The 25406-nt window shown below is 42.6% G+C and overlaps 1 protein-coding gene across 1 annotated transcript in view; it reads left to right on the top strand.

Moving 5' to 3' along the window:
- PINX1 (PIN2 (TERF1) interacting telomerase inhibitor 1) overlaps positions 1–17335 on the top strand; it is a 70690-nt gene extending 53355 nt beyond the window's left edge. Inside the window, exon 7 of the mRNA XM_060754654.2 lies at positions 16067–17335. Within this exon, the coding sequence (XP_060610637.2) occupies positions 16067–16639 (573 nt within the window). The 3' untranslated portion in view covers positions 16640–17335. The remainder of the gene's footprint in view (positions 1–16066) is intronic.
- The last annotated feature ends 8071 nt before the right edge of the window (positions 17336–25406 follow it).

Raw genomic sequence — 25406 nt, 5'->3', positions numbered from 1 at the left:
GAAAGTTCAGAATCTTCGAGTGCTTGTTTTTCTTCTTCTCAAAAATCTCAGGATTCTTTCGTTTTTCCTCATCGCCCAGAATGTCGCAAAGGCAGCTTCCCGTAGTTGCCAGTCATTCCCAAATCATCACGCTTCCCTCGTCTCCGAGAGGAACCAAGCCCTGCGCTTGTTGACACAGCTTCCTCCCATAATCTCTGCAGGAATCCTTTTCCGTCTTCAGGGTTTTTCCAGGCGCACGGTGGCCTCATTTTTTCCAAACAGCTTATCTCGGCCATCTACTTTTACACCCTGTTCTCTGCCTTTCACAGACAATTGGCCCGATCGCAGCCTTGGGTGCGTGGATGCGTGTGTGTGTGTGTCTGCATATGTGCGTACCCATTTGGAGTTTTTTCTATCTTTTTGAATTTATTTCCATTCTGGTCGCTCCATTCATTCTCACCTGTGTAGATTAGCCAGGCTTTTCAGGTGATGCAAATTGTGGCATCGATCTTGTTAGTGAATCACACATAAATTTATTTATAAATAAAGTAGCTGTCCCTTGCCACGCGTTGCTGTGGCCCAGTCTGGTGATCTGGAATTTAAAGTAATGAGAAAGCGTTGGTTTCTAATATATGTGAGTTCTTTATGCTTGTGGGTAAAGAGTATTTCTTGCTTTTTCTTTGTCGGTATTGATGTGGAGATTGTCTGGTTTGCCCACCCTGGAACATGCAACATATCATAGTCCTTCTTTAAGGGCCCCTTTCAAATCTATGGTACTATTTCTGTGAGTGTGTGAATCATATCTATCTATCTCTATCTATCTATCTATCTATCTATCTATCTATCTATCTATCTATGGCTGGATGGCTCTTTGTCAGGAGGACTTTGATTACGTTTTCTTGCCCTGATGAAGGGAGTTGGATTGGATGGCCTTAAGTATTTTCTGTTGATCATTGTGGTTCTGTGTGTGAAGTTTCTGTCGTTTGTGGGATTCAGAATGCTCTTTGATTGTAGGTGAACTGTGAATCCCAGTGACTACAACTCCCAAATGTCAAGGTCTATTTCCCCCAAACTCCATCTGTGTTCATATTTGGGCATATTGAGTGCTTGTGTCAAGTTTGGTCCAGATCCATCATTGTTTGAGTCCACAGTGCTCTCTGGATGTAGGTGAACTACAACTCCCAAACTCAAGGTCAGTGCCCACCAAACCCTTCTAGTGTTGTCTGTTGGTCATGGGAGATCTGTGTGCCAAGTTTGGTTCAATTCCATTGTTGGTGAAGTTCAAAATGCTCTTTGATTGTAAGTGAAGTATAAATCTCAGCAACTACAACTCCCAAATGACAAAATCATAAATTTTTGCGTGATGGTCATGCCTTGTGTTGTGAGACGTTTTGTTGCCAAATTTGGTGTGATTTCGTTCATTGGTTCTTTTGTTTTTAAGGTACTCATTATGACTACAGCATTTATATATATATAGATATAAATAATTTATTTCTACATTTATAAATAAGTCCAGATTTGGATGGGTTGTAAAGAACTGTTCTCCTTCTTTTCTACCCATCCCAAAACCTCCTATTCCTGGCTGCTGCTGCTTTTTATCTGAAGGAAAAGGATGGAGAGAGTAGGCATTTCACTGCTGTGAGCTCTAGTCTTTTGTCAGACTTCACTAGGAGCCGTGGTGGCACAATGGGTTAAACAACAATAACAATAACAACAACAAAACTTTATTTATATACTGCTCTATCTCCCCAAGGGAACTCAGAGCAGTTTCCAAGTAACATAAACAATACATACAAGAAAAATGGCATAAACATAAAATTAACAAGACAATATATGCATTAAAGTACTTCATCAAGATGAAGTACTTTGGCCACAACAATGATGCTGGGGAAAATGGAAGGAAAAAGGAAGAGGGGCCGACCAAGGGCAAGATGGATGGATGGCATCCCTGAAGTGACTGGATTGACCTTTAAGGAGCTGGGGGTGGTGACGGCTGACAGGGAGCTCTGGTGTGGGCTGGTCCATGAGGTCACGAAGAGTTGGAAACAACTGAACGAATGAACGACAACATAAGTATTAAAACTACAATAGCACATATATTAAAAATAATCATGCTGATCAAGGCAGTTTGAAAGCCTGGGCCGGGCTACTGCGATTTTAGGGGGCCCGGGAAATTAGGTAGAGTCTATGGCTGTACATTTCCAGGGCCTAAACCCTTGTGCCTTAAACCCTTGTGCTGGCTGAACTGCTGACCTGAAGATGGGTGGTTTGAATCTGCGAGACAGGGTGAGCTCCCGTTTCTCAGCTCCAGCTTCCATTTGGGGACATGAGAGAAACCTCCCACAGGATGGTAATACATCCTGGCATCCCCTGGGCAACGTCCTTGCAGATGGCCAGTTGTTTCACACCAGAAGCGGCTTGCAGTTTCTCAAGTTGCTTTTGACACAATAAAAGAAATCCCAGGAATACTGTGTCCAATTCTGATCATCACCATTATATCAATCCTGTCCAGAGAAGGGTGATCAAAATGTTCACAAGTGTGGAAGCCATGAATCTTTCTGAGGAGCCACTCAGGGAACTGAGGCTACTTAGCCTGGAAAAGAGGGTGTTAAGAGGGGACATGAGAGCCATGTTTAAATATTTGAAAGAGTGTCCTATTGAATATAGAGCAGACTTGTTTTCAGCTGCTCTAAAGACAAGAATGTGGAGCAATGGATTCAAAGTGCAGGAAAAAATGCACCTGAACTTTAGGAAGGATGTTTTGATATAATAAGGACCGGGCTATGGCACAGCCAGCTGCATTAAATCACTACGGACTGAGAGGTCATGAGTTCGAAGCCAGCCCAGGTCGGAGTAAGCTCCCAACCATTAATAGTCTAGCTTGCTGTTGACCTATGCAGCCCGAAAGACAGTTGCATCTGTCAAGTAGGAAATTTAGGTACCACTTTATGCTGGGAGGCTAATTTAACTAATTAATATCATAAAACCTTCCAGCAGCGTGCGTAAGAATGAGGAAGTACTCCATCATGGACCTGATGTCACAAGTGGATGGTGAAGCAACAGCTCCCCCTGTGGCTGGAACCGAGCATACCTTCATGAAGCCGGAAAACTGGAATGTTAAATTGCCTCTGTGTCTGTCTATATATGTTGTATGTCTATGGCATTGAATGTTTGCCATGTATATGTGCATTGTAATCTGCCCTGAATCCCCTGCGGGGTGAGAAGGGCAGAATATAAATACTGTAAATAATAATAATAATAGGTATAGGTAAAGGTAAAGGTTGTCCCCCCTGACATTAAATCCAGTCGTGTGTGACTCTGGGGTGTGGTGCTCATCTCCATTTCTAAGCTAAAGAGCTGGCATTGTCCATAAACACCTCCAAGGTTATGTGGCCAACATGACTGCATTGAGCGCCGCTACCTACTCACCGGAGCGGTACCTATTGATCTACTCACATTTGCATGTTTTCGAACTGCTAGGTGGACAGAAGCTGGGGCTGACAGCGGAAGCTCACGCCGCTCCCTGGATTCGAACCTGCGACCTTTCATCAACAAGCTCAGCAGCTCAGCGGTTTAATCTACAGCACCACCGGGGGCTCCTAATACTAAAATAATAATAATAATAATAATAATAATAATAATAATGGGTTATTGTAGGTTTTTTCGGGCTATATGGCCATGTTCTAGAGGCATTCTCTCCTGACGTTTTGCCTGCATCTATGGCAAGCATAGTAAAGAGTAGAGACATCACACTGGCAACAAAGATCCGCCTAGTCAAAGCCATGGTATTCCCTGTAGTAACCTAGGGATGTGAGAGCTGGACCTTAGGGAAGGCTGAGCGAAGGAAGATAGATGCTTTTGAGCTGTGGTGCTGGAGGAAAGTGCTGAGAGTGCCTTGGACTGCGAGAAGATCCAACCAGTCCATCCTCCAGGAAATAAAGCCCGACTGCTCATTGGAGGGAAGGAGACTAGAGACAAAGTGGAAGTACTTTGGCCACATCATGAGGAAACAGCAAAGCGTAGAGAAGACAATTATGCTGGGGAAGGTGGAAGGCAAAAGGAAGAGGGGCCGACCTAGGGCAAGATGGATGGATGGCATCCTTGAAGTGCCTGACCTTGAAGGAGCTGGGGGCGGTGACGGCTGACAGGGAGCTCTGGCGTGGGCTGGTCCATGAGGTCACAAAGAGTCGGAGACGACTGAACGAATGAACAACAAATGGCAAGCATCCTCAATGATAATAATCGTGGTGGTGGTGTTGGGAATATGCTACCTCGATGTCCAGGGGAGTCTCCCTCTCTGGAGGTTTTTAAGCAGAGCTGGTATGGCCATCTGTTGGGAGTGCTTTGGTTGGGTGTTCCTGCATAGCAGATGAGGTTGGACTGGACTGGCCCTTGGGGACTTGTCTAGCTCTGTGGTTCTTTGAGGGCAATGAAAGTGTGGGTGCATTGCATTTGAAACGTCACCTTTTCTCCTTCGCCCATGAGCCAAGACCAGATGCTTGTCTGTGATATGAATCCCTCCCTTCTCCTTCCTGCCGCCTCCCAGTGTCCGTGACAGCAGCAAGGGTCCTTTCCCAGGGGTTGGGAGTTGAAGAGAGGAGCTAAATGGCACGTGCAGCATCTGAAAGCCTGGCCTCTTTGGAGCCTACATGTTGGTGCAGCATCATTCATAAAACACTTGGCTATCCAAGGGTTGTGATTATGTCCAGAGTTACTGCAAATAGCTTCCATCCTGCCAAGGGACTTGGATCATCACACCTCTAAGCGGACTTGAAGGCAATGTCTCCGTTTATGCCAAGCCATAACTTACAATGTGTTCTTTACTATATACTCTTTTTACTGAGCATATAGTCCAGAGATTGATAAGATTGTAATTTCCTCCCAGTAGCAGCCGGTATCTTCCATGGAGGGGTGGACCTAATCTGGATTTTAGTTTGAAAGTGTGTTTCCTTTCAGTTTCCAGTCTGATGTCATTCATAAAAATCAGTGCAGCATGGCTAAGAAGACATTGCCATGAATGCTCTGGACATTATGTGGGCATTGTTGTTGTTACCATTATTATTTAATACACAACAAGATTAGTACGCAGCAAACAAGATCACTATGCTGGCTTTTGTATTAGATCACACATCGGATGCTTCCCAAGTGTCTAGGACTGTGTGATGTATCGGCGAATGGTGTTCTTCCCATTTGTTTAGCCAGGAAGAAGCTGGCATCCACAGTTTGAGCTCATGAATCAAATCATATTATCTACAGAAGGAATCTCCTGATTCATTTCAAAGAGATTAAGTTTGACTTTCTCAATTGGAAAGTCATTGCTGTCCACTAAAAAAAAATAAGACATACAATATGTAGCTGTGATGGGAAGTATTGAGAAGACAGAGGGGAGCAGAAGACACTGCCATCTTGTCTTTACTAATAATATAATATAGTATATTGTATATACATATAATATTTATAATATTATAATGTAATACAATGTAATAGTAGTAATAATAATTCAATATTATAATTATAATTATATATTTAATTACATGTAATATTACTAATAATATTACAATATAATGGTATAGTGCAATATAGTAATATATACTGATATTGTACTTTGCTAATAATATAATATATTGTATGAAAATATATATTGTAAGCCACTCTGAGTCCCCTTCGGGGTGAGAAGGGCGGCATATAAGCGCCATAAATAAATAAATAAATAAATAAATAAATATTGGATTCCAACTCTGGAGACCAGGGTTCGAATCCCCACTTGGCCATGGAAAACCACCTTGCGCAAGTCACACTTCCTCAGCCCCAGAAAACTCTGTGACTGGGTGGCTATAATTCGGAAACAACTTGAAAGCACTGTCGAATGCTTTCATGGCTGGAATCACTGGGTTGTTGTAGGTTTTTCGGGCTATATGGCCATGTTCTAGAAGCATTGTCTCCTGACGTTTCACTTGCACGTATGGCAAGCATCCTCAGAAGTTGTGACTTCACAACCTCTGAGGATGCTTGCCATAGATGCAGGTGAAATGTCAGGAGAGAATGCTTCTAGAACATGGCTATATAGCCCGAAAAACCTACAACAACCCAACGTGAAAGCAAACGACAACAAAGGAACAAATGAATAAACCCTATACTTTGCTGCAGTGCCAAAACTCTTCAAGAAGGGGTAAAGAATAGCAAATGGGGGATTGTGCATGCTTAGTGGCTGCAAAATGTCAATGGGCAAAGAAATTCTGGCTGGACCACATTGTTGTGTAGAGCTAAAATGGTTGTTTGGCTAGAACAGCAAGCAAAAGCATACAGGTGCTGCTGCGTTTTGTTGCAATTTCCCACTTAGAGCTCCAGCCCAGGCGCCGTTTTGAGCTCAGTGACTCGATGTTTGTTGACTGTCCTGTCTGCAGCGAGCTGGATTGAAGAAAAAGAGCAGCAAGTGATCAGAGACTTTTTCAAAGTTTGTTTGGTTACCAGCATTTTTTTTTAAAAGGAACTTCCATCAGTTAACTTCAAAGTATGTTTCTTTTTCAGTTTCCAGTCTGATGTCATTCATTTTAGATCAAAATCAGTGCAATATGGCTGAGAAGACATTGCCATTAATGCTACAATCATGCATGCATGTGTTTGTGGGTAGTTATTATTCATCATCATCATCATCATTCTGCTATTATCTCTTGATTAAGAGAGAGAGCAGTTACAGTTGGGTTGAACCACATTATTTATTTATTATTTATTTATTTGTATTTGTATACCGCCTTTCTCAGCCAATCGGCGACTCAAGGCGGTTTCCAACAAATCAGTACATATAAAAACATAATACAGATTAAAACAGTAAACAATATAAAACACCACAAAATCAATAAAACAACATCATTAGCGTTTCATTATTATCCAGCATTGTCCAGTTCCATTGTCAAATTGTTCAATTTCCTATATTAGCTACTCTGCATTTGTAAACGCTTGCTCGAACAGCCATGTTGTAACTTGCCTCGGAAACGTTAAGAGGGAGGAAGCAGATCTAATCTCCCTAGGGAGGGTGTTCCATAGCCGAGGGGCCACCACTGAGAAGGCCCTGTCTCTTGTCCCCGCCAAACGTACTTGAGACAAAGGCAGGCGAAAAACAGGGCATCCCCAGGTGATCTTAGAGTCCTCAATGGTTAATAAAATAATATATAAAATTTATAAAATAATGTATAAATATTAAAATTAATATGGCGTCCCTACTTCGCGGATTTTCACTTATCGCGGGGGGTCCTGGAACCGAACCCCTGCGATAAGTGAGGGAACACTGTAATCTACTTTATAGATACACCTTCAGCAGGGAAAATGTGTTCCCAGCTAGATCTAAATTCAATATATTAATAATAATAATTGTATTTATTAACCACCTCTCATCGTAGCCCAGGACAGGTTAGAACATCGCTAAAAACACATAATCATCTAAAACATTTTTATAAAATACACATATCAAAACATATTTCTACAAAATACACATTGAATACATATTAAAATGCACAAAACAAAGATAGAACACAAGACACAAGTTTGAAATTTGTAACATAATATAAGCCACTTATCTTGTTAAGCAATCAATTCCCACCTTAATGAAGCTACGCTGGCCACCATCTATTTGGTTGCTGCAGTATATTTTGCAAGTGTCCAGTGTTTCTGAATACACAAGCTGTCCCTTCAGATCTCAGCTTGGTGCTGTACTGTGACTGTTTTTCATTATTCAGACTATAGAACTGTTCTCATTCGAAGCATCTATTCATACAGAATATTTCGGACAGTGTGGTTTCAGTGCCAGATTGCGGTTTTGGGAGAGAAGGGCTTAAATCTTCTTTCAGCCATGAAAACTCCCTGGCTGACTTTGAGCAAGTCTTACTCTCTCAGCCTCAAAGGGAAGCAATAAGAAACCCACTCTGAATAGACCTAGCCAGGAAAACCCCATAACAAGTGTGACTGTTATGTGATGAAATATGATATTTAGAACTCCAAATTCATCTGTCTCGTGTATGCTTTGACCTCATGACAAAGGGCATATGCTAACACATTGGTGCATTGGTTTTCTGCCAACAAAGCAAATGCTCCATTCAGCCTAGAACAGTGGTTCTCAACCTTCCTAATGCCGTGACCCCTTAATACAGTTCCTCAATGTTGTAGTGACCCCCAACCATAAAATTATTTTTGTTGCTACTTCATAACTGTGATTTTGCTACTGTTATGAATCGTAATGTAAATATTACATATGCAGGATGTATTTTATTCACTGGACCAAATTTGGCACAAATACCCGAAACACTGAAAATTAAATACTGGTGGGGTGGGGGGCTGATTTTGTCATTTGGGAGTTGTAGTTGCTGGGATTTATAGTTTACCTAGAATCGAGGAGCATTCTGAATTCCACCAACGATGGCATTGAACCAAACTTGGCACACAGAACTCCCATGACCAACAGAAAATACTGGAAGGGTTTGGTGGACGTTGACCTTGAGTTTTGGAGTTGTAGTTCACCTACGTCCAGAGAGCACTGACTCAAACAATGATGGATCTGGACCAAACTTGGCACAAGTACTCAATATGCCCAAATGTGAAACCTGGTGGAATTTGGGGAAAATAGACCTTGACATTTGGGAGTTGTAGTTGCTGGGATTTATAGTTCACCTACAATCAAAGAGCATTCTGAACCCCACCAACGACAGAATTGGGCCAAACTTCCCACAAAGAACCCCCATGACCAACAGAAAATACTGTGTTTTCCTGGTGGTCTTTGGCGACTCCTCTGACATCCCCTCGTGACCCACCCAGGGGCCCGACCCCCAGGTTGAGAAACACTGGCCTAGAAGGAAATTCAGGTGTATATATGTGCTTTATTGTTCCCTCTACCTTTTTTGTAAGCCACCTTGACTCATAGTTTGGGGGGAAAGCAGAATATAAGTAAATGGATGGATGGATGGATGGATGGATGGATGGATGGATGGATGGATAGATAGATAGATAGATAGATAGATAGATAGATAGATAGATACTGTAGATTTATAGATAATACAACCACCTGACCATTTCAAGATTTCACCTGGAAAGATACAGGGGATCCTCTCCCTTGGTCACTCCATGGTATCAAAATAATGCTTCCTGCTTGATATCTTCAGTCACAATAATCAATTTAATTTGGCCATTCTGTTTTGAACAGCTGTGTTTTGAATTGGACTGGTTTAACACATTTCCGTAGGGAAGTTATAGTGCAAAGCCATGGGGAGCTTTTCTGGCACCAACCCCATTGTTTCCAAATGATGAAGGCTCTCCTAAAAGTGCCCCAGTGCCGAATCCTCTCTTCCTTGGTCCAGACAAGCAGTCATGGCCAACACAAGATGGCCATTTGGTAGTCTCCCAACAGTTTTCCAGAGCCTTATTTTCTCTTCTCTGTCTGAAATGAGGGAAATACCTCCCTCAAGGTTGAATTTTCTAGCAGTCAAGACTTTAAGCCTCTAATTTTTTGGTCCATCTCCACCCATGTCTGGAATGCAAACCCAGTAAGTTTGTCTCCGAAATTGAATTAGCCTTGGGCTGCAAGAAGTTCCTCATCCTTTTGGAAGTAGTGAAGCCCATGTGAACTCCCCCAGATGCCCCTTCTGAGACATTCTTAATCCCAAAAGAATATTTTATGGCATCCTGAAAATGGTCATTCACACATCCCAGAAGCCTTCAGGGGCCACACTTGGCAATGAAAAGGCCATTTAATCTTCAGAGCCAGTGTGGCGTAGTAGTTTGATCATTGAAGTCCACAAAATCAGCCATCGAAACCTAGCAGGTAGCCTTGGGCAAGTCACAGAAGAAGTCAATAGCAGCCTCCACCCAAAGAAGCCCTGCCAAGATACGTTCTCCTTAAGGTCACCATAGGTCAGAAATGATTTGAAGGCACACAACAACATCAAAGTCTCAAAAAGCTATGGTTCAGATCAATGCTAGTTGGAAAGCCAAGGTGTTGTGATGGCTTGAGCATTGGACTACAACTCCGGATAGTACTTTTGGCCATAAAACCATGACTTGAGAGAAAGGCAAAGGCAAAACCCCTCTGAAGAAACCTTGCCAAGAAAACCCCATGAGAGGGTCATTTTAGGTCTGCCACAATTTGAAGGCACACAGCAAGAATAATCCACATTTAGACGCACATACAATGACGCACATACAATGACGCACATTTAGACGCACATACAACCCCGGTGGTGCAGGGGGTTAAACCGCTGAGCTTGTTGACCGAAAGGTCGCAGGTTCGAATCCGGGGAGCAGCATGAGATTCCACTGTCAACCCCAGCTTCTGCCAACCTAGCAGTTCGAAAACATGCAAATGTGAGTAGATTAATAGGTACCACTCCGGTGGGAAGGTAATGGCGCTCTATGCAGTCATGCTGGCCACATGATCTTGGAGGTGTCTACGGACAACGATAGGTCTGTGGCTTAGAAATTGAGATGAGCACCAACCCCCAGAATCGGACACGACTGGACTTCATGTCAGGGGAAAACCTTTACCTGCAACAATGTGTGTGTGTGTGTGTGTGTATTTAAAAGGAAGCAGAAAACTAAATTTAAAATAGGATATAAACATAGATTTAACAAATACATATTTGAAAAGTTAATATCTACAGATAATTTTATTTTCAGAATTAGGAGTTGCACTAAAGACCGTGAGTAACTGGAGTTAAGGGCATAGGATCCTCACCAAAATGGGAAAACTGCACATGCTATTGTTTATACCAGCAAGGACACTTCTAGGTGCTCCAGCATGACTCTGTGGTCAGCTTTTGCACAGTGGAGGACCTGGAGATTCCTAGAGATAACATTTCAATCAAATTTGCAAGAGTGAAATCCACAAATGCGGAGAGCTGACTGTATTTGTGATCTTTTGCATTCTCCTCTCTTTTTGTAAGCCACCTTGATTCCCAGTTGGGATAAAGGAAAAACATAAATGAAGGGATTCATGGATGGAAGATGCAGCCCCCTGTCCAAAGTCCACCTGGAAAGAAATAGGGACCTCTCTTCCTTGGTCACTCAATAACATTAAAATAATGTTATCTAATTAGTGCCACCAGTCACAACAGCCAATGCAATTTGGCCACTCTGTCTAAAACCGCATTGCTTTTTTGCTTTGGACTAGTTTCACACCCTTTGGTGGGGAAGCCGTCATGCGAGGCCGTTGGGAGCTTTCCTGGCACCAACCCGTCCTTTCCAAATGATTAAGTGTCTCCCATAAGTGTCCCCGAAACCGAAATGTGTGAGTTTGTTTTGAGCCTGGCACTGCCTATACCTGTCTCCATGCCCCACTGGCTCCCTGTTCAGTGGCCCGTGGTTATTAAAATTCCTTCCGATACTGGAGTTGCTGGCCAGCATTCCTGTTTTGGGGCAATCTGGGTTTCTCTAAAGTCTACCAGGGCTCTGAATGTTGGCTTGTTGATCAATAAAAGTCCTGTGTTTCTGTCTAAACCTTTCTCCTCCATGACCCTTTTGGCCACATGCATCATCTCTCCGATAGATATCAATAAGATCATTAAAATATATATTTTTCCATTTGCAAAAGCATGGGAAAGGGCTGCTGACAACTTCCTTATCCACTGTGGGAGTGGATATGAGGTGGCACTCCTTGAGGTGATGAATTGACCAAGGAGCGGAGACATCCATCACCAGGTGAAGCCTGGCGTCAAAACTCCTTTGCAGCCTTGAGGAAAAGAAAAGTTAATTTTTGGCTTTCACCCCCACCCGCACCCTACATTTTCTCCCACAACTCAGTCGGTATGTCCCATAATTTCTATTTCTTGTCCCTTTTCAACTAAAGGAGAGGAATAATCAAGTTAGAGCTTGACCCAACTAGCCTTAGGCACTATTTCAAGACTGGTGATGAATGTATTCAGTGCTTCTCAGTGGTCATGATTTATTCAGACTGGGTTTGCTTTTGCTTCTTCTGAGGCTGAGAGAGTGTGATTTGCCAAGGGGTTTCCATGGCTAAAGGGGTATTCGAAATGTGATCTCCCAGGGCACTATTTTAACATTCAAAATTTTTTCTCCATGTGATTTCATTGAGAAACAAAAAAAAAGTTAACCTTATAAACCAAAATTAATTTTGGAATTGGCAGTGGAATATTCTGTTTCACAATGGGGTGGAGTTTCCTTCTTTAGAGGTTTTAAAGCAGAGGCTGGGTGGTCATCTGTCAGGGGTGCTTTGATTACGTCTTCCTGCATGCAGAATGGGGTTGGACTGGATGGTCCTTGTGGTCTCTTCCAATTCTAGTATAGTATTAATCATATTTTGGGGCTGAATCCATTCAGAATTAGACTTCTAATGAAAGTGTCACATTATCACATAGACACTAAATCATTCTGGTTCTTGTTACTGGTGTAGATATGCTTTATTGCTAGTAAATGATTCAGCTGAAGATACACAGCAGAGAGGCCCATCGATTGAGCTCAGCCAAGGTAGAATGGGGGCCCAAACAAACTCTACCAAAAATATCCATTGGCTATCAATCCCTATTCTTGACTCATGGGGTTCCCTTGGGCTGGAGTGAACTCTACATAAGGTTATTGTTATCTTCATATCCTACTTTTTCTCTTTTAAGAGGCAAGACTCATGAAAGATAGCACTGTCGTATGATATATAGTTGTGGTTCTCAACCTGTTGATCATAGATGTTTTGGCCTTCAACTCTCAGAAGTCCTAACAGCTGGTAAACTGGCTGGAATTTCTGGGAGTTGTAGGCCAAAACACCTGGGGACCCACAGGTTGAGAACCACTGATATATAGTGTGGAAGCAAATAAAGACACCCAGAGGGCATACATATGGCCCATCTCTCCATGGGAACACCTAAGGAAACTCAGGATATACTTACACAGTAGAATTAATGCAGTCTGCCCCCACTTTAACTGCTACGGTGCAATGCTATCGCATCCTGGAGGGTTTAGAACAGTGGTTCTCAACCTGGGGTCCCCAGATGTTTTTGGCCTACAACTCCCAGAAATCCCAGCCAGTTTACCAGCTGTTAGGATTTCTGGGAGTTGAAGACCAAAAACATCTGGGGACCCCAGGTTGAGAACCACTGGTTTAGAAAGTCTTCAACCTGCTCTGTCCAAAGAGTGCTGGTGCCTCACCATACTACAGCTCCCAGAATTCCAGAGCATATAGCTATGGCAGTTCAAGTGGTGTTCAACTGTGTTAATGCTACCATGTAGATGCACTCATGGTGGAAAATGAAGCATTTCCACAGAGAAAAGAGTAGTACACCAACTTACTATAAAACAAGGTCACAAACCTGATATCAGCAAAGATCTATCGATCCAAACAACGTTTCCAAAGGGTGCTCTTTGATCCACCCGACAAACTTTGTTTTATCTTTGACATCCAGATTACAACTGAACTCTTTTACACCTTAGATGTTGTCCGAGATAAACATGACTGGTAGGCATGGGCATAGCAAGCATACCTCAATTAGCAAATGCAGAATGCCTCCCTTAACAAAGCCTTTGATAATGAAGTTTCTTTTTACAAAGTTTTTTGTTACACACTCAGCCCTCTGGCTTTTCCTTTCATCTTTATATTTATCTGAAAGGAGCTTTCAGACATATTCATAGAATCATAGAATCAAAGAGTTGGAAGAGACCTCATGGGCCATCCAGTCCAACCCCCCACCAAGAAGCAGGAATATTGCATTCAAATCATCCCTGACAGATGGTCATCCAGCCTCTGTCTAAAAGCTTCCAAAGAAGGAGCTTCCACCACACTCCAGGACAGAGAGTGTCAAGATTATGTTTTGCGTCTGTATGATCTGGTAACCTCAATTCCTCTGTGCATAGACCCCAAGGGTCTCACTCTGACAGAGAGTTCCACTGCTGAACGGCTCTCATAGTCAAGAAGTTCTTCCTAATGTTCAGATGGAATTTCCTTTCTTGTAGTTTGAAGCCATTATTCCGTGTCCTAGTCTCTAGGGAAACAGAGAACAAGCCTGCTCCCTCCTCCCTGTGACTTCCTCTCACATATTTATACATGGCTATCATGTCTCCTCTCAGCCTTCTCTTCTTCAGGCTAAACATACCCAGCTTGTCAATATCTCCCTTGAATTGTGGTGCCCAGAATTGGGCACAATATTCCAGGTGTGGTCTAACCAAAGCAGAATAGAGGGGTAGCATGACTTCCCTAGATCTAGACACTATGCTCCTATTGATGCAGGCCAAAATCCCATTGGCTTTTTTTGCCGCCACGTCACATTGTTGTCTCATGTTTAACTTGTTGTCCACAAGGACTCCAAGATCTTTTTCACACGTTCAGCAGTGGAACTCTTTGCCCCCGAGTGTGGTGGAGGCTCCTTCTTTGGAGGCTTTTAAACAGAGGCTGGATGGCCATCTGTCAGGGGTGCTTTGAATGCAATATTCCTGCTTCTTGGCAGGGGGTTGGACTGGATGGCTCATGAGGTCTCTTCCAACTCTTTGATTCTATGATGCGCAAATGCCAAGATAAGGGTCCTCCCTAAGTCCTCCAGCACAATTTCTGGTGAAGGTTGAGCGTAAAGTTGCATTGGAGAACATGGATCAAATCCACAAGTGATTTTTCTTTTGGGGCGAACAGAGCCTGTGGTTAGTTCCCATATTCTTTTGGTCCACTGTTTTGGGAATTATAGTCAGCTCTTCACCTTTGCTAGGTTTACAGTCACAAAACTGCTGTGAAAGTGAAAAACCATGAATGAAGAAATTGAGTTTTGTCTTCTGATTTCGCCGTGATGGTCAATGTCTGCTGGAACCTGGCCACAGAATGTCCTGGGTTGGTGACCTAGAAAGTCTTAGAGATGTGAAATATCCAGGGCTTTTAGCAGGACTGGAGGAAACTGACCTACAGCCACATTGGAGGAGCTAGAGATCATTAGGGAGAATATTTTAATCAAATCTGTGAATAATCAAATGTGGAGAGACAACTATAATCTCACTCAGTAGCTTCCAAATCTCCTTGTCCTCCAAAGGCCAGGTCTAGTGGAACAGAAATAACTTTGCACTTGAGATTCCATTAGTGTTTCTTTGGGGCACTTAAACAGCTCTGGGTCAATTCTCCAAAGGAATTTCTGTCCTTTAAAAAAATGCATAAAAACAGTTGAGATTTTCAGTGTTATTTTAAACTCTGATTTGTCTGTGTCCCCAGTACCCGACCCTGTTTGTTTGTTTGCCTTCTGAAACAAATGGGTAGGGTTTAGAAAGAAGAGGCTGTTCAACGGCAATGGCAAACGGTCCTCTGAGTATTCCTTGTTTAAGAAAAGCACAATGAGGAATTCAGGGGGTTGCCGTAAATCGACTGTCCACCTGCAGGCACACGCAACCTACGACAACAAATAAGAATTGAAGTTATTACTTACTGTTTAAAAAAAACATGTTCCACAGAGAGTGATTGCAAGGGGGTGACATGAAACTTGCCAGTATAGTGCAGCCTGTCTTATGTTTGACACACATCCCTTGCTGTATATTTTTCCACACAGGCAAAAACTCATAATAATTTTATTGCGTACCACACTGAGATCGCACAATACAGAGTGCCATCTAAATATCAGAATAAATACAATAAAGGGTTTTAGAAAGAAAGAAAGACAGACAGACAGACAGACAGACAGAAAGAGTTAGTATGGGTTGTGAATTTTCCAGGCTGTATGGCCATGTTCCAGAAGCATTCTCTCCTGACGTTTTGCCTGCATCTATGGCAGCCATCCTCATAGGTTATGAGGTCTGTTGGAAACTAGGCAAGTGGGGTTTATATATCTGTGGAATGATGTCTAGAGTGGGAGAAAGAATTCTTGTCTGTTGGAGGTAGGTGTGAATGTTTCACCCTGGACATTCCACAGATGTATGAAACCCAATTTTCCTAGTTTCCAACAGCCCTCACAACCTCTGAGGATGCCTATAATAGATGCAGGCGAAATGTCAGGAGGGAATGCTTCTGGAACATGGCCATACAGCCCGGAAAACTTACAACAACCCAGTGATTCTGACCATGAATGCCTTTGACAAAGAAACAGTATGTTCTATTCCGTGACCTGATCTCTACTCTTGCCATTTTGTTTTGCAGGATGACGCTGCCAACGAAGACTCTTCAGACGAAGCCTCAAAAGACGGGCTTGAGCCAGCTGAACAGGTGGACGCTGGAAATACAGTGACCAGCGCACTCACCGTCCAGGAGTATTTTGCCAAGCGCATGGCGAAACTCAAGAAAGCCCAACGTGGACACGACTGTGACCCTCCTCCAGAAAAGACTGAAAAGCTGGAGTGCTCGGAGGCCCAGCCGAGAAGAAAAAAGAAACAGAAAGAGGTTGGGCTTGAGAATGCAGCCAGAGAAGCAAAAACAGTAACCCCAGTGAGACTTGACTCAAGTGAAGAGGAGGAGGATAAACTGGAGACCCAAAAGGAGGAGAAGAAGAAGAGGAAGAAAAAGAAGAAATCTAAGCAACCGAGTGTTGATAGCAGCAGTCTTATTTGCGATGAGTCTCAGGAGGAAGAGTTATGTCACAGAGAGGCATCTGATGTGGAAGTTGAAGACGTAGGGGAACCACAGCCAAAGAAAAAGAAGACCAAAAAGCTAGGAAGGGATAGAGAGGGAGAGGGAGGAAGAACAAAGCCAGGCAAGAAGAAACGCTCCAGTTAACGCTTGTCTGCTGAGTTCTTGAACTGAATTGGTTGACATGTTTGCACGAACGCGACTGACTGTACAAATGAACCACGTCTCCAGCCCAAAAAGATATTTTTGGAAACGGTCTCATCCCTATTTGCAGCCCTTCCTCTTAAGACAGTCTCCAAAAAGTGTGGCTCCTCTTAAAAATCCACAAAAAGGGAGAATTCAGACTTTCCAATTTGGGAGTAATTTTACGTTGTGTGATCTTTAGGATGCATCTACACTAGGCATGGGCAAACTTCAACCCTCCAGGTGTTTTGGATTTCAACTCTCACAATTCCTAACAGCCGGTAGGCTGTTAGGAATTGTGAGAGTTGAAGTCCAAAACACCTGGAGGACTGAAGTTTGCTCATGCCTGGTCTACACTGTTACAATTAATGCAGTTTGATACCACTTTAACTACAATGGCCCAATGCAATGGAATAGCAGGAGCTATAGTTTTAGTGAAGCATCAGCTCTCTTTGACAGAAGAGGCTAAATGAGTTGGAAAACTTCAGTCTCCACAATTCCATTGCATTTTGCCACAACAGTTAAAGTGGTATTAAACTGCATTACTTCTATAGTGTGGCTGCACCGCTGGTCAGACCAGGCTCTTATCCACCAGTTCCTACAGCGTAAATGGAGCAGGGAAAGAATCAACCGAGGAAATAAACAAGTGCTAGAAAACGACTCATGTTTAGATATCATTTCTGTGTCTTGAAAGAAAAGCAGTGAAATTGGGAACAGTTGTGGCTGGGCTCTCCCTTGAATGATCAAAGAGATACGTACACATAAAATATCCACCTCCTTAACCACAACTAACTCACAGGAAAAATAACTTTTTGGACTGCCGGTTCTGAGAACTTCAGTCCAAAATACTTTCTTTCTCCAGGCTGCATTGAATTTACCTGCCAGTGGTAAAACAAGTAGCAGCAACCATCTGGTTCTATGTTTTCCATGAGAATCATGGAATCAAAGAGTTGGAAGAGACCTCGTGGGCCATCCATCCATCCCAACCTCATTCTGCCAAAAAGCAGGAAAATCGCATTCAAAGCACCCCTGACAGATGGCCATCCAGCCTCTGTTTTAAAGCCTCCAAAGAAGTAGTCTCCACCACACCCTGGGGCAGAGAGTTCCACTGCTGAACAGCTCTCACAGTCAGAAAGTTCTTCCTAATGTTCAGGTAGACCTGGACATGATTATAAAGGGCGGACATCAACCATAGTCCCAGCTGGGTCATAGGGTCCCTAACAGCTACCTAGACATACTAGGTGTTCATTCTGTGATAGTATAGAACAGATGTAAACAAACTTCAACCCTCCAGGTGTTTTGGACTTCAACTCCCACAATTCCTAACAGCCGATAGGCTGTTAGGAATTGTGGGATTTGAAGTCCAAAACATCTGGAGGGTCAAAGTTTGCCCAAGCCTGGTATAAAAACTAGATCCAAGGCAGTGGTACTTTTGAGCTTCGTCTCTCCGAAAGCCAAGCCAACATTAGCCAGTTGTCAGGGATCCTGGGAATTGACATCGAAAAAGTAGGCCACCAGTGTTGAGAAATGCTGGCCTTCAGTTCTGATAGATGACCAGGTTCTAAGATTTCATGCCACTCCCTTTGCACTCCCTCTCTCTGGCCTTTTCTTTTAATTGCAAAACAAATTCAGTACAATACTAATAACACTATGTAACGAAAAAAATTGTTCCTGGTTTGAAGGTGATATTTCTTGTTTAATTGTGCAGTACTTACTTTGAAAGTCATCGTTATACTTCAGAAACTTGGTTTCTGTGGCTGCCACTTTTAACCTTTCATTGTGCCATTTTTAACCTTTTATGCAAACTTCAGAAACAAGGTTTTTGCAGTGTAATAAACTTTTTCCATGTTTTTATGATAGAACCAATTAGAAAATGAAATTTCTAACCTAGGAACAAAAATCGTGTGACATAATTGTTTGAGCATTGGGGTCCAGGGTTTGAATTTGGCCTTAGAGGAAGGTCCCATCTTAACAAGCCTTGCCAAGAAACTCTTAGGGTTGCCCTGTGTTGGAAATGCCTCAAAGGCACACAACAGCAGCAACAATAAGCATATTCGTTTATGACTTCTACTGGCTTTTCCCCCTTTCATAAATAGTCCAAGGGTGTAGCTATCTATCTATCTATCTATCTATCTATCTATCTATCTATCTATTTATGGCATTTGTAGGCCACCTTTCTCAGCCTTACGGCGACTCAAGGCGGCTCACAGAATTAGCAAACTTGCTGCCATACATTCATAAAAATAAAATTAAAAACATTTTACTCAACATTCTAAAAACATATATAACCAATTAAAAACATATTTATCTACACTATAGAATGGATGTCACCACTTTCACTTCCTTTGCTTAATGCTATGTAATAGAGGCAGTTGCAGATTTACAAGGTCGCTAATCTTCTCTGGCAAAGAGTGCTTGTGCCGCACCAAACTTGTGTCCAATTCTGGGCACCACAATTCAAGAGAGATATTGACAAGCTGGAATGTGTCCAGAGGAGGGTGACTAAAATGATCAAGGGTCTGGAGAACAAGCCCTATGAGGAGCGTCTTAGGGAACTGGGCATGTTTAGCCTGAAGAAGAGAAGGCTGAGAGGAGATATGATAGCCATGTATAAATATGTGAGAGGAAGCCACAGGGAGGAGGGAGCAAGCTTGTTTTCTGCTTCCTTGGAGACTAGGACGCGGAACAATGGCTTCAAACTACAAGAGAGGAGATTCCATCTGAACATTAGGAAGAACTTCCTGACTGTGAGAGCCGTTCAGCAGTGGAACTCTCTGCCCCGGAGTGTGGTGGAGGCTCCTTCTTTGGAAGCTTTTAAGCAGAGGCTGGATGGCCATCTGTCAGGGGTGATTTGAATGCAATATTCCTGCTTCTTGGCAGGGGGTTGGACTGGATGGCCCATGAGGTCTCTTCCAACTCTTTGATTCTATGATTCTATGAAACTACAAATCCCAGGAGTCCATAGCATTGAGTCGTGGCAGTATAAAGTGAAATCAAACTGCATTAATGATACAGTGTAGATGTGCCCCTAGAGGTGCGTTGAGAGATAGAATCATAGAATCAAAGAGTTGGAAGAGACCTCATGGGCCATCCAGTCCAACCCCCTGCCAAGAAGCAGGAATATTGCATTCAAATCACCCCTGACAGATGGCCATCCAGCCTCTGCTTAAAAGCTTCCAAAGAAGGAGCCTCCACCACACTCCAGGACTCCAGAGAGTGTCAAGATTATATTTTGCGTCTGTATGATCTGGTAACCTCAATTCCGCTGTGCATAGACCCCAAGGGTCTCACTCTGACAGAGAGTTCCACTGCTGAACGGCTCTCATAGTCAAGAAGTTCTTCCTAATGTTCAGATGGAATCTCCTTTCTTGTAGTTTGAAGCCATTGTTCCGTGTCCTAGTCTCCAGGGAAACAGAGAACAAGCTTGCTCCCTCCTCCCTGTGACTTCCTCTCACATATTTATACATGGCTATCATGTCTCCTCTCAGCCTTCTCTTCTTCAGGCTAAACATACCCAGCTTGTCAATATCTCCCTTGAATTGTGGTGCCCGGGGCAGAGAGTTCCACTGCTGAACGGCTCTCACAGTCAGGAAGTTCTTCCTAATGTTCAGATGTTCATTCTTTAACAGTTATTTGGATATGTATTTTTTCTGTGTCAGGAGCAACTTGAGAAACTGCAAGTTGCTTCTGGTGTGAGAGAATTGGCTGTCTACAAGGACGTTGCCCCGGGGACACCTGGATGTTTGATGCTTTATCATCCTTGTGGGAGGCTTATCTCATGTCCCTGCATGAGGAGTTGGAGCTGACAGAGGGAGCTCAATCCGCTCTCCCCAGATTCAAACCGCTGACTTATTGGTCAGCAGTCCTGCCGGCACAAGGGTTTAACCCATTGCACCACCGGGGACTCCAAGTGGGATCAAACGGCATTTGTTCTACAGTGTAGAACCAGCATAGGTGATGTCAGAGATTATATATACGTACATCCATTTGTTGGCAACGGAAGCATCCCCCAGCGCGGATGTGACAGGGCCCCAAAGAAATATCATTGCTTTTTTTGCTGGGGGCATGCTTCTTTCAACCTGTGGTTTGCAATATCTGCATTCCTGACATTTGTTGGCACGCTTCAAAAGGGCCTGGCAGCATCTGCAGAAGCAAGCGATGATTTACTGCTTGTGAAAAAAGTAAGTCACTGCCGGCGAATGCACCCAGCAAAAGTCGCCTTTCAACCTGGGTGACTCCTTTGCGGTTGGTGGTTTTGGTGACGGCAGACCTCAGTCTCCTTTGCCGCCTTCAGAAAAATGGACTAGAGGGAACCAAGCCTTATTAAATCAAATGGAAGAGGGGTGTGTGTGTATATATATACACATATATTTGTTAATGCTTTCTTATTTTCCTTCCCTTGGCCCATCTGCGCTTTGATCATGCCGTAACAACTGCGAAGTTGAACACGCAAGGTGCAATTCTTTGAACAAAAGAAAGTTCCAATCTTGGTGGAACATCAGGCGAGAGACGGAGAAAGTCAACAGATTAAGTAAGAATAAGGGAGCGGTAAAGCTGCCATTGGCGTTGGAAAAAAGATGGGAAAATCTCATTCGTAAAGCCTGACGGACGTCCAAGTACAGAGTGCTCTTCTGCTTTGATACACGGCCTCTTAGGTTTCAGGTCAATTTCTCCCAAGCAGCCAAAATGTCACATTTGCCATCTTGGGGCTTGGGTGTCTTGGAAAGGTAACATTTCCAAGTTCATGATAATAAGGTGGATAACTGTTATTGCCACAACTCCAAAACGCAGGTTGCTTTCCATTAAAATGACTGATCAAGATTTGGCAATGGAAACAATCACCAGGGTGGACGGTGTTGGGTTGAAATTTGGTGGACGGTGTTGGGTTGAAATTTGGGGAGTCCTCCTTTTTGGGAAATCAAGGTTCTCATTTCACCATAGATCCCATTGGGTGATTGTGGGGTTGTTGTTACCTACTTTCCTGCTACAACAGCCTTTGAAAGTAGGGCACTCCTTCCTGTCAGCAGTGTGAATGCATGCGGCAGGAGTATGCTTTTGGAGAGTCAAGCTTCTAGTCCTCATTGCACCCTGAAACTCAATGGATTATTTATTTCTGTTCCAGCACAAAATGTCAATAAAGCAACTTGAAAGTAAGAACGAAAGGAAGGGAAGGGAATGAATGAAGAAAGAAAGATAGAAGGAAGAAAAGGAAGGAAGGAAGGAAGGAGGAAGGATGGATGGATGGATGGATGGAAGGAAGGAAGGAAGGAAGGAAGGAAGGAAGAAGGAAGGGAAGGAAGGAAGGGAAGAGGGAAGGGAAGAAAAGAAAAGAAAGAAAGGGAGGGAGGGAGGGAGGGAAGGAGAAAGAAAGAAAGAAAGAAAGAAAGAAAGGGAAAAAGAAGGAAAGAAAAGAAAGGGAGGGAGAGAAGGAAAGAAAGAAGGAAGGAATGAGGGAAGGAAGGAAGAAGAAAGAAAGAGAGAAAGAAAGAAAAGGAGGGGAAAAGGAAGAAAAGAAAAAGGGAGGGAGAGAAGGAAAGAAGGAAGGAAGGAAAGATGGACGGAAGGAACAAGGGAAGGAAGTAAGGAAATGGAAAGAAAGAAAGAAAGGGAAGGAAGGAAGGAAGGAAAGAAAGAAAAAGAAAGGGAAGGAAAGGAAAGGAGGGAAGAAAGAAAAGAAAGGGAGGGAAGGAAGAAGGAAAGGGAAGGAAGAAAAAGAAAAAAAGAAAAGAAAAGAGGGAAGGAAAGAAAGAGGAAATGAGGGAAGAAAGAAAAGAAAGGGAGGGAGGGAGGGAGGGAAGGAATGAAAGGAAAGAAAGCAAACAAGAAAGAAAGAAAGAAAGAAAAAAAGAAAAGAGTGAAGGAAAGAAGGAAGGAAAGAAAAAGAAAGGGAAGGAGGAAGAAAGAAAAGAAAGGGAGGGAAGGAAGGAAGAAAAGAAGGAAGGAAGGAAGGAATGAAAGGGAAGGAAGGAAGAAAGAAAGAAAGAAAGAAAGAAAGAAAAAGAAAGAAAGAAAGAAAGAAAGGAAGGAAGAAAGAAAGAAAGAAAGAAAGAACGAGAGGATGGGAAAGAAAGAGAGAGGAAAGGAAGGAAGTAAGAAACTCTCTGGGTGATAGGAAATATCTAAGGCTAAGAAAAACAAAATGCTGCTGGAGAACTAAGAGCAATTCACCTTTTGTGGGGACCCTATCACACTGTGAGACGTGGATTCATATCAAAGCTTGGCCATGGAAATATACTGCGTGACCTTAGGCAAGTCACACTTTCTCAGCCTCAGAGGAAAATAATGGCCAAGCTCCTCTGAACAAATCCTGTCAAGAAAACCCCTGATTAGTTTGTCTTAGTCAATGAAACTCAGAATTGACTTGAAGGCACACAACAACAATCCCACCTGTAGCATATTCTAAATAGCATCACTTTGCATGCATTGGTATTAGTATGATATTTACAAAAAGGTAATGAAGAGGTGTTGTCTGTCAAATGACAATTGCTATAATAAATAATAACACTTTATTTATATTCCTCCCTATCTCCCCGGAGGGATTCAGGGCAGATTCCAAACATAAAAGGCAAAAATTCTATGCCCGAACATACCAACAATATACCCATAGTAACAAAATTTGGCAACCCAATATATAAAAACAAATTATGACTTAGATGTTAAATTATGACTAGAATCAGAGTTGGAAGGGAACTCATGGGCCATCCAGTCCAATCCCGTTCTGACAAGAAGCAGGAAAATTCATCTGTTTTCTAAAACCGGGACTTAAAATAAATTACAAATTCAACAAAATACAATATAGTTAAAATGTGCAAAGGTTCAACATTAAGAATGGATTACATTATCTAAAACATGTTTTAAATGTTCAAAGTTTGTAACAGCTGTTTAGGAAGAGCATAGTTTGAAAGAGTGTAGCACCTTATTAAAAGCCCTTTCATTAAAAGCCTTCGTTCTTAAACTTCATTGTTCTCTGTGGAGCTGATTTCAGTTAAGTAAATACAACAAGAAACCTGATGGCACAGTGGGTTGAACTGCTGAGCTGCTGAACTTGCTAACTGAAAGGTCGGTTCAGCTCTGGGGAGTGGGGTGAGCTCCTCCTGTTAGCCCCAGCTTCTGCCAACCTGGCAGTTCGAAAACATGCAAATGTGAGTAGATCAATAGGTACATATAACTGTTAAGATGCAGGAGAAGGATGTCAAAACAAACCCCTTTGTGTTTTTCTGAGTTGTTGTTTTTTTTCTCTCGCAAAGCAGCATAAATGTATAATTCTTTTTTTTTCTTTTCTTTTCTTCTTCCCCTCCCTGTGCTTGTATGATTTTACCCCTTTCCTTTAATACTAATAAAGACTAATAAGCAAAAAAAATATAGGTACAGCTCCAGCGGAAAGGTAACGGCATTCCATGCAGTCATGCTGGCCACATGATCTTGGAGGTGTCTATGGACAATGCCGACTCTTCGGCTTAGAAATGGAGATGAGCACCAACCCCCAGAATCAGACACGACTGGACTTAATGTCAGGGGAAAACCTTTTTTAAAAAACAAGAATGAGAGTCATGCCTTCCACGTGTGACTGTATTACAGTTCCTAGTATTGCTTGCTTTTGCTGGCTTTAGCCGACAGGAGTTGCAGCCCAACAACATGTGCTGACACATATTTCAGAGCAAAGCTCTTTTCCCCTTCTAGAATGACACTGACTTAAGTTTCAGCCTCAGTGAACACAGCGAGCCAATCTGTGTGGAAGAGTAACACTGTGAAGCAGTTGCAAGAAACCCCAAATACAACCACATTCACCATTAAGGGCACATGCACACCCATGCACAATGGGACTGCAATTCTGCAAAAGTTAATGGGTTGCTGATATTCCAACAGCAGACAAAAGGTCAATATGTTTTCGCATGAATGTGTAAGTCACCAACAGGATTCCAGTATCTAAAGCACTGTCATAACCTACTCATTTTAATATCTGCATCCACACATTTTAATTAAGTGTCAGATATGAAGCCAATTAGGATGGTTGCATATCCTGGACTTTCTGATTTAAATGTTTTGGCTTTCTGGTTTTAATGCGCTTTTTTAATAACTCTGCAATGTTTTGATGTTTTACATTTGCGGTCTGCGACTATCGTGATAAAATTCATTCTTTTATTCACTCGTTCATTAGGCAAAATAAATGAATGACACAGATATAGGATAGATGACCCCTTGCTTGAAACTCAAAAACCACTGGACGAATTGACACCAAATTTGGACACAATACACCTATCAGGCCAACAAGTGACCATCACTCATAAAAGCACTGAAAACAGAGCAGAAGGGACTTAAAAAGTAAAAAAATGCATTACAACACATGCGCATAACCACATATATATACAAATATATACACACACATATATATACACACAAAAAACACATATACACAGACTGGGCCACTGCAACGCATGGCAGGGCATATTTTTTAAGTCAGGTCCGTTGGAACATAAATACACAATGAAAGTTTATTTCAAAAAAGTAAATTTATTTTCAGAAAGTACATACTTCACTCTATTTTTCGACATAGTTGCCAAGTTTGTTCAAACACTTATCATACCTCTGAACCAATTTTAAAATACCCTCTTCATAAAAACTTGCCGCCTGCCCCGATAACCAAGAGTTAACTGTAATCAAAGAAGGGCAACCGGAGCGGTCCTCATCATGGACGTTGTCACGGCCATCTTTGAATTGTCGTACCCACTTA

The sequence above is a fragment of the Anolis sagrei genome, chromosome 1 (assembly GCF_037176765.1).
Source record: "Anolis sagrei isolate rAnoSag1 chromosome 1, rAnoSag1.mat, whole genome shotgun sequence".
In the NCBI taxonomy this organism is placed as follows: domain Eukaryota; kingdom Metazoa; phylum Chordata; class Lepidosauria; order Squamata; family Dactyloidae; genus Anolis; species Anolis sagrei.
The sequence above is the reverse complement of the archived record's forward strand: the minus strand, read 5'-3'. Positions and strand labels throughout refer to the sequence as shown.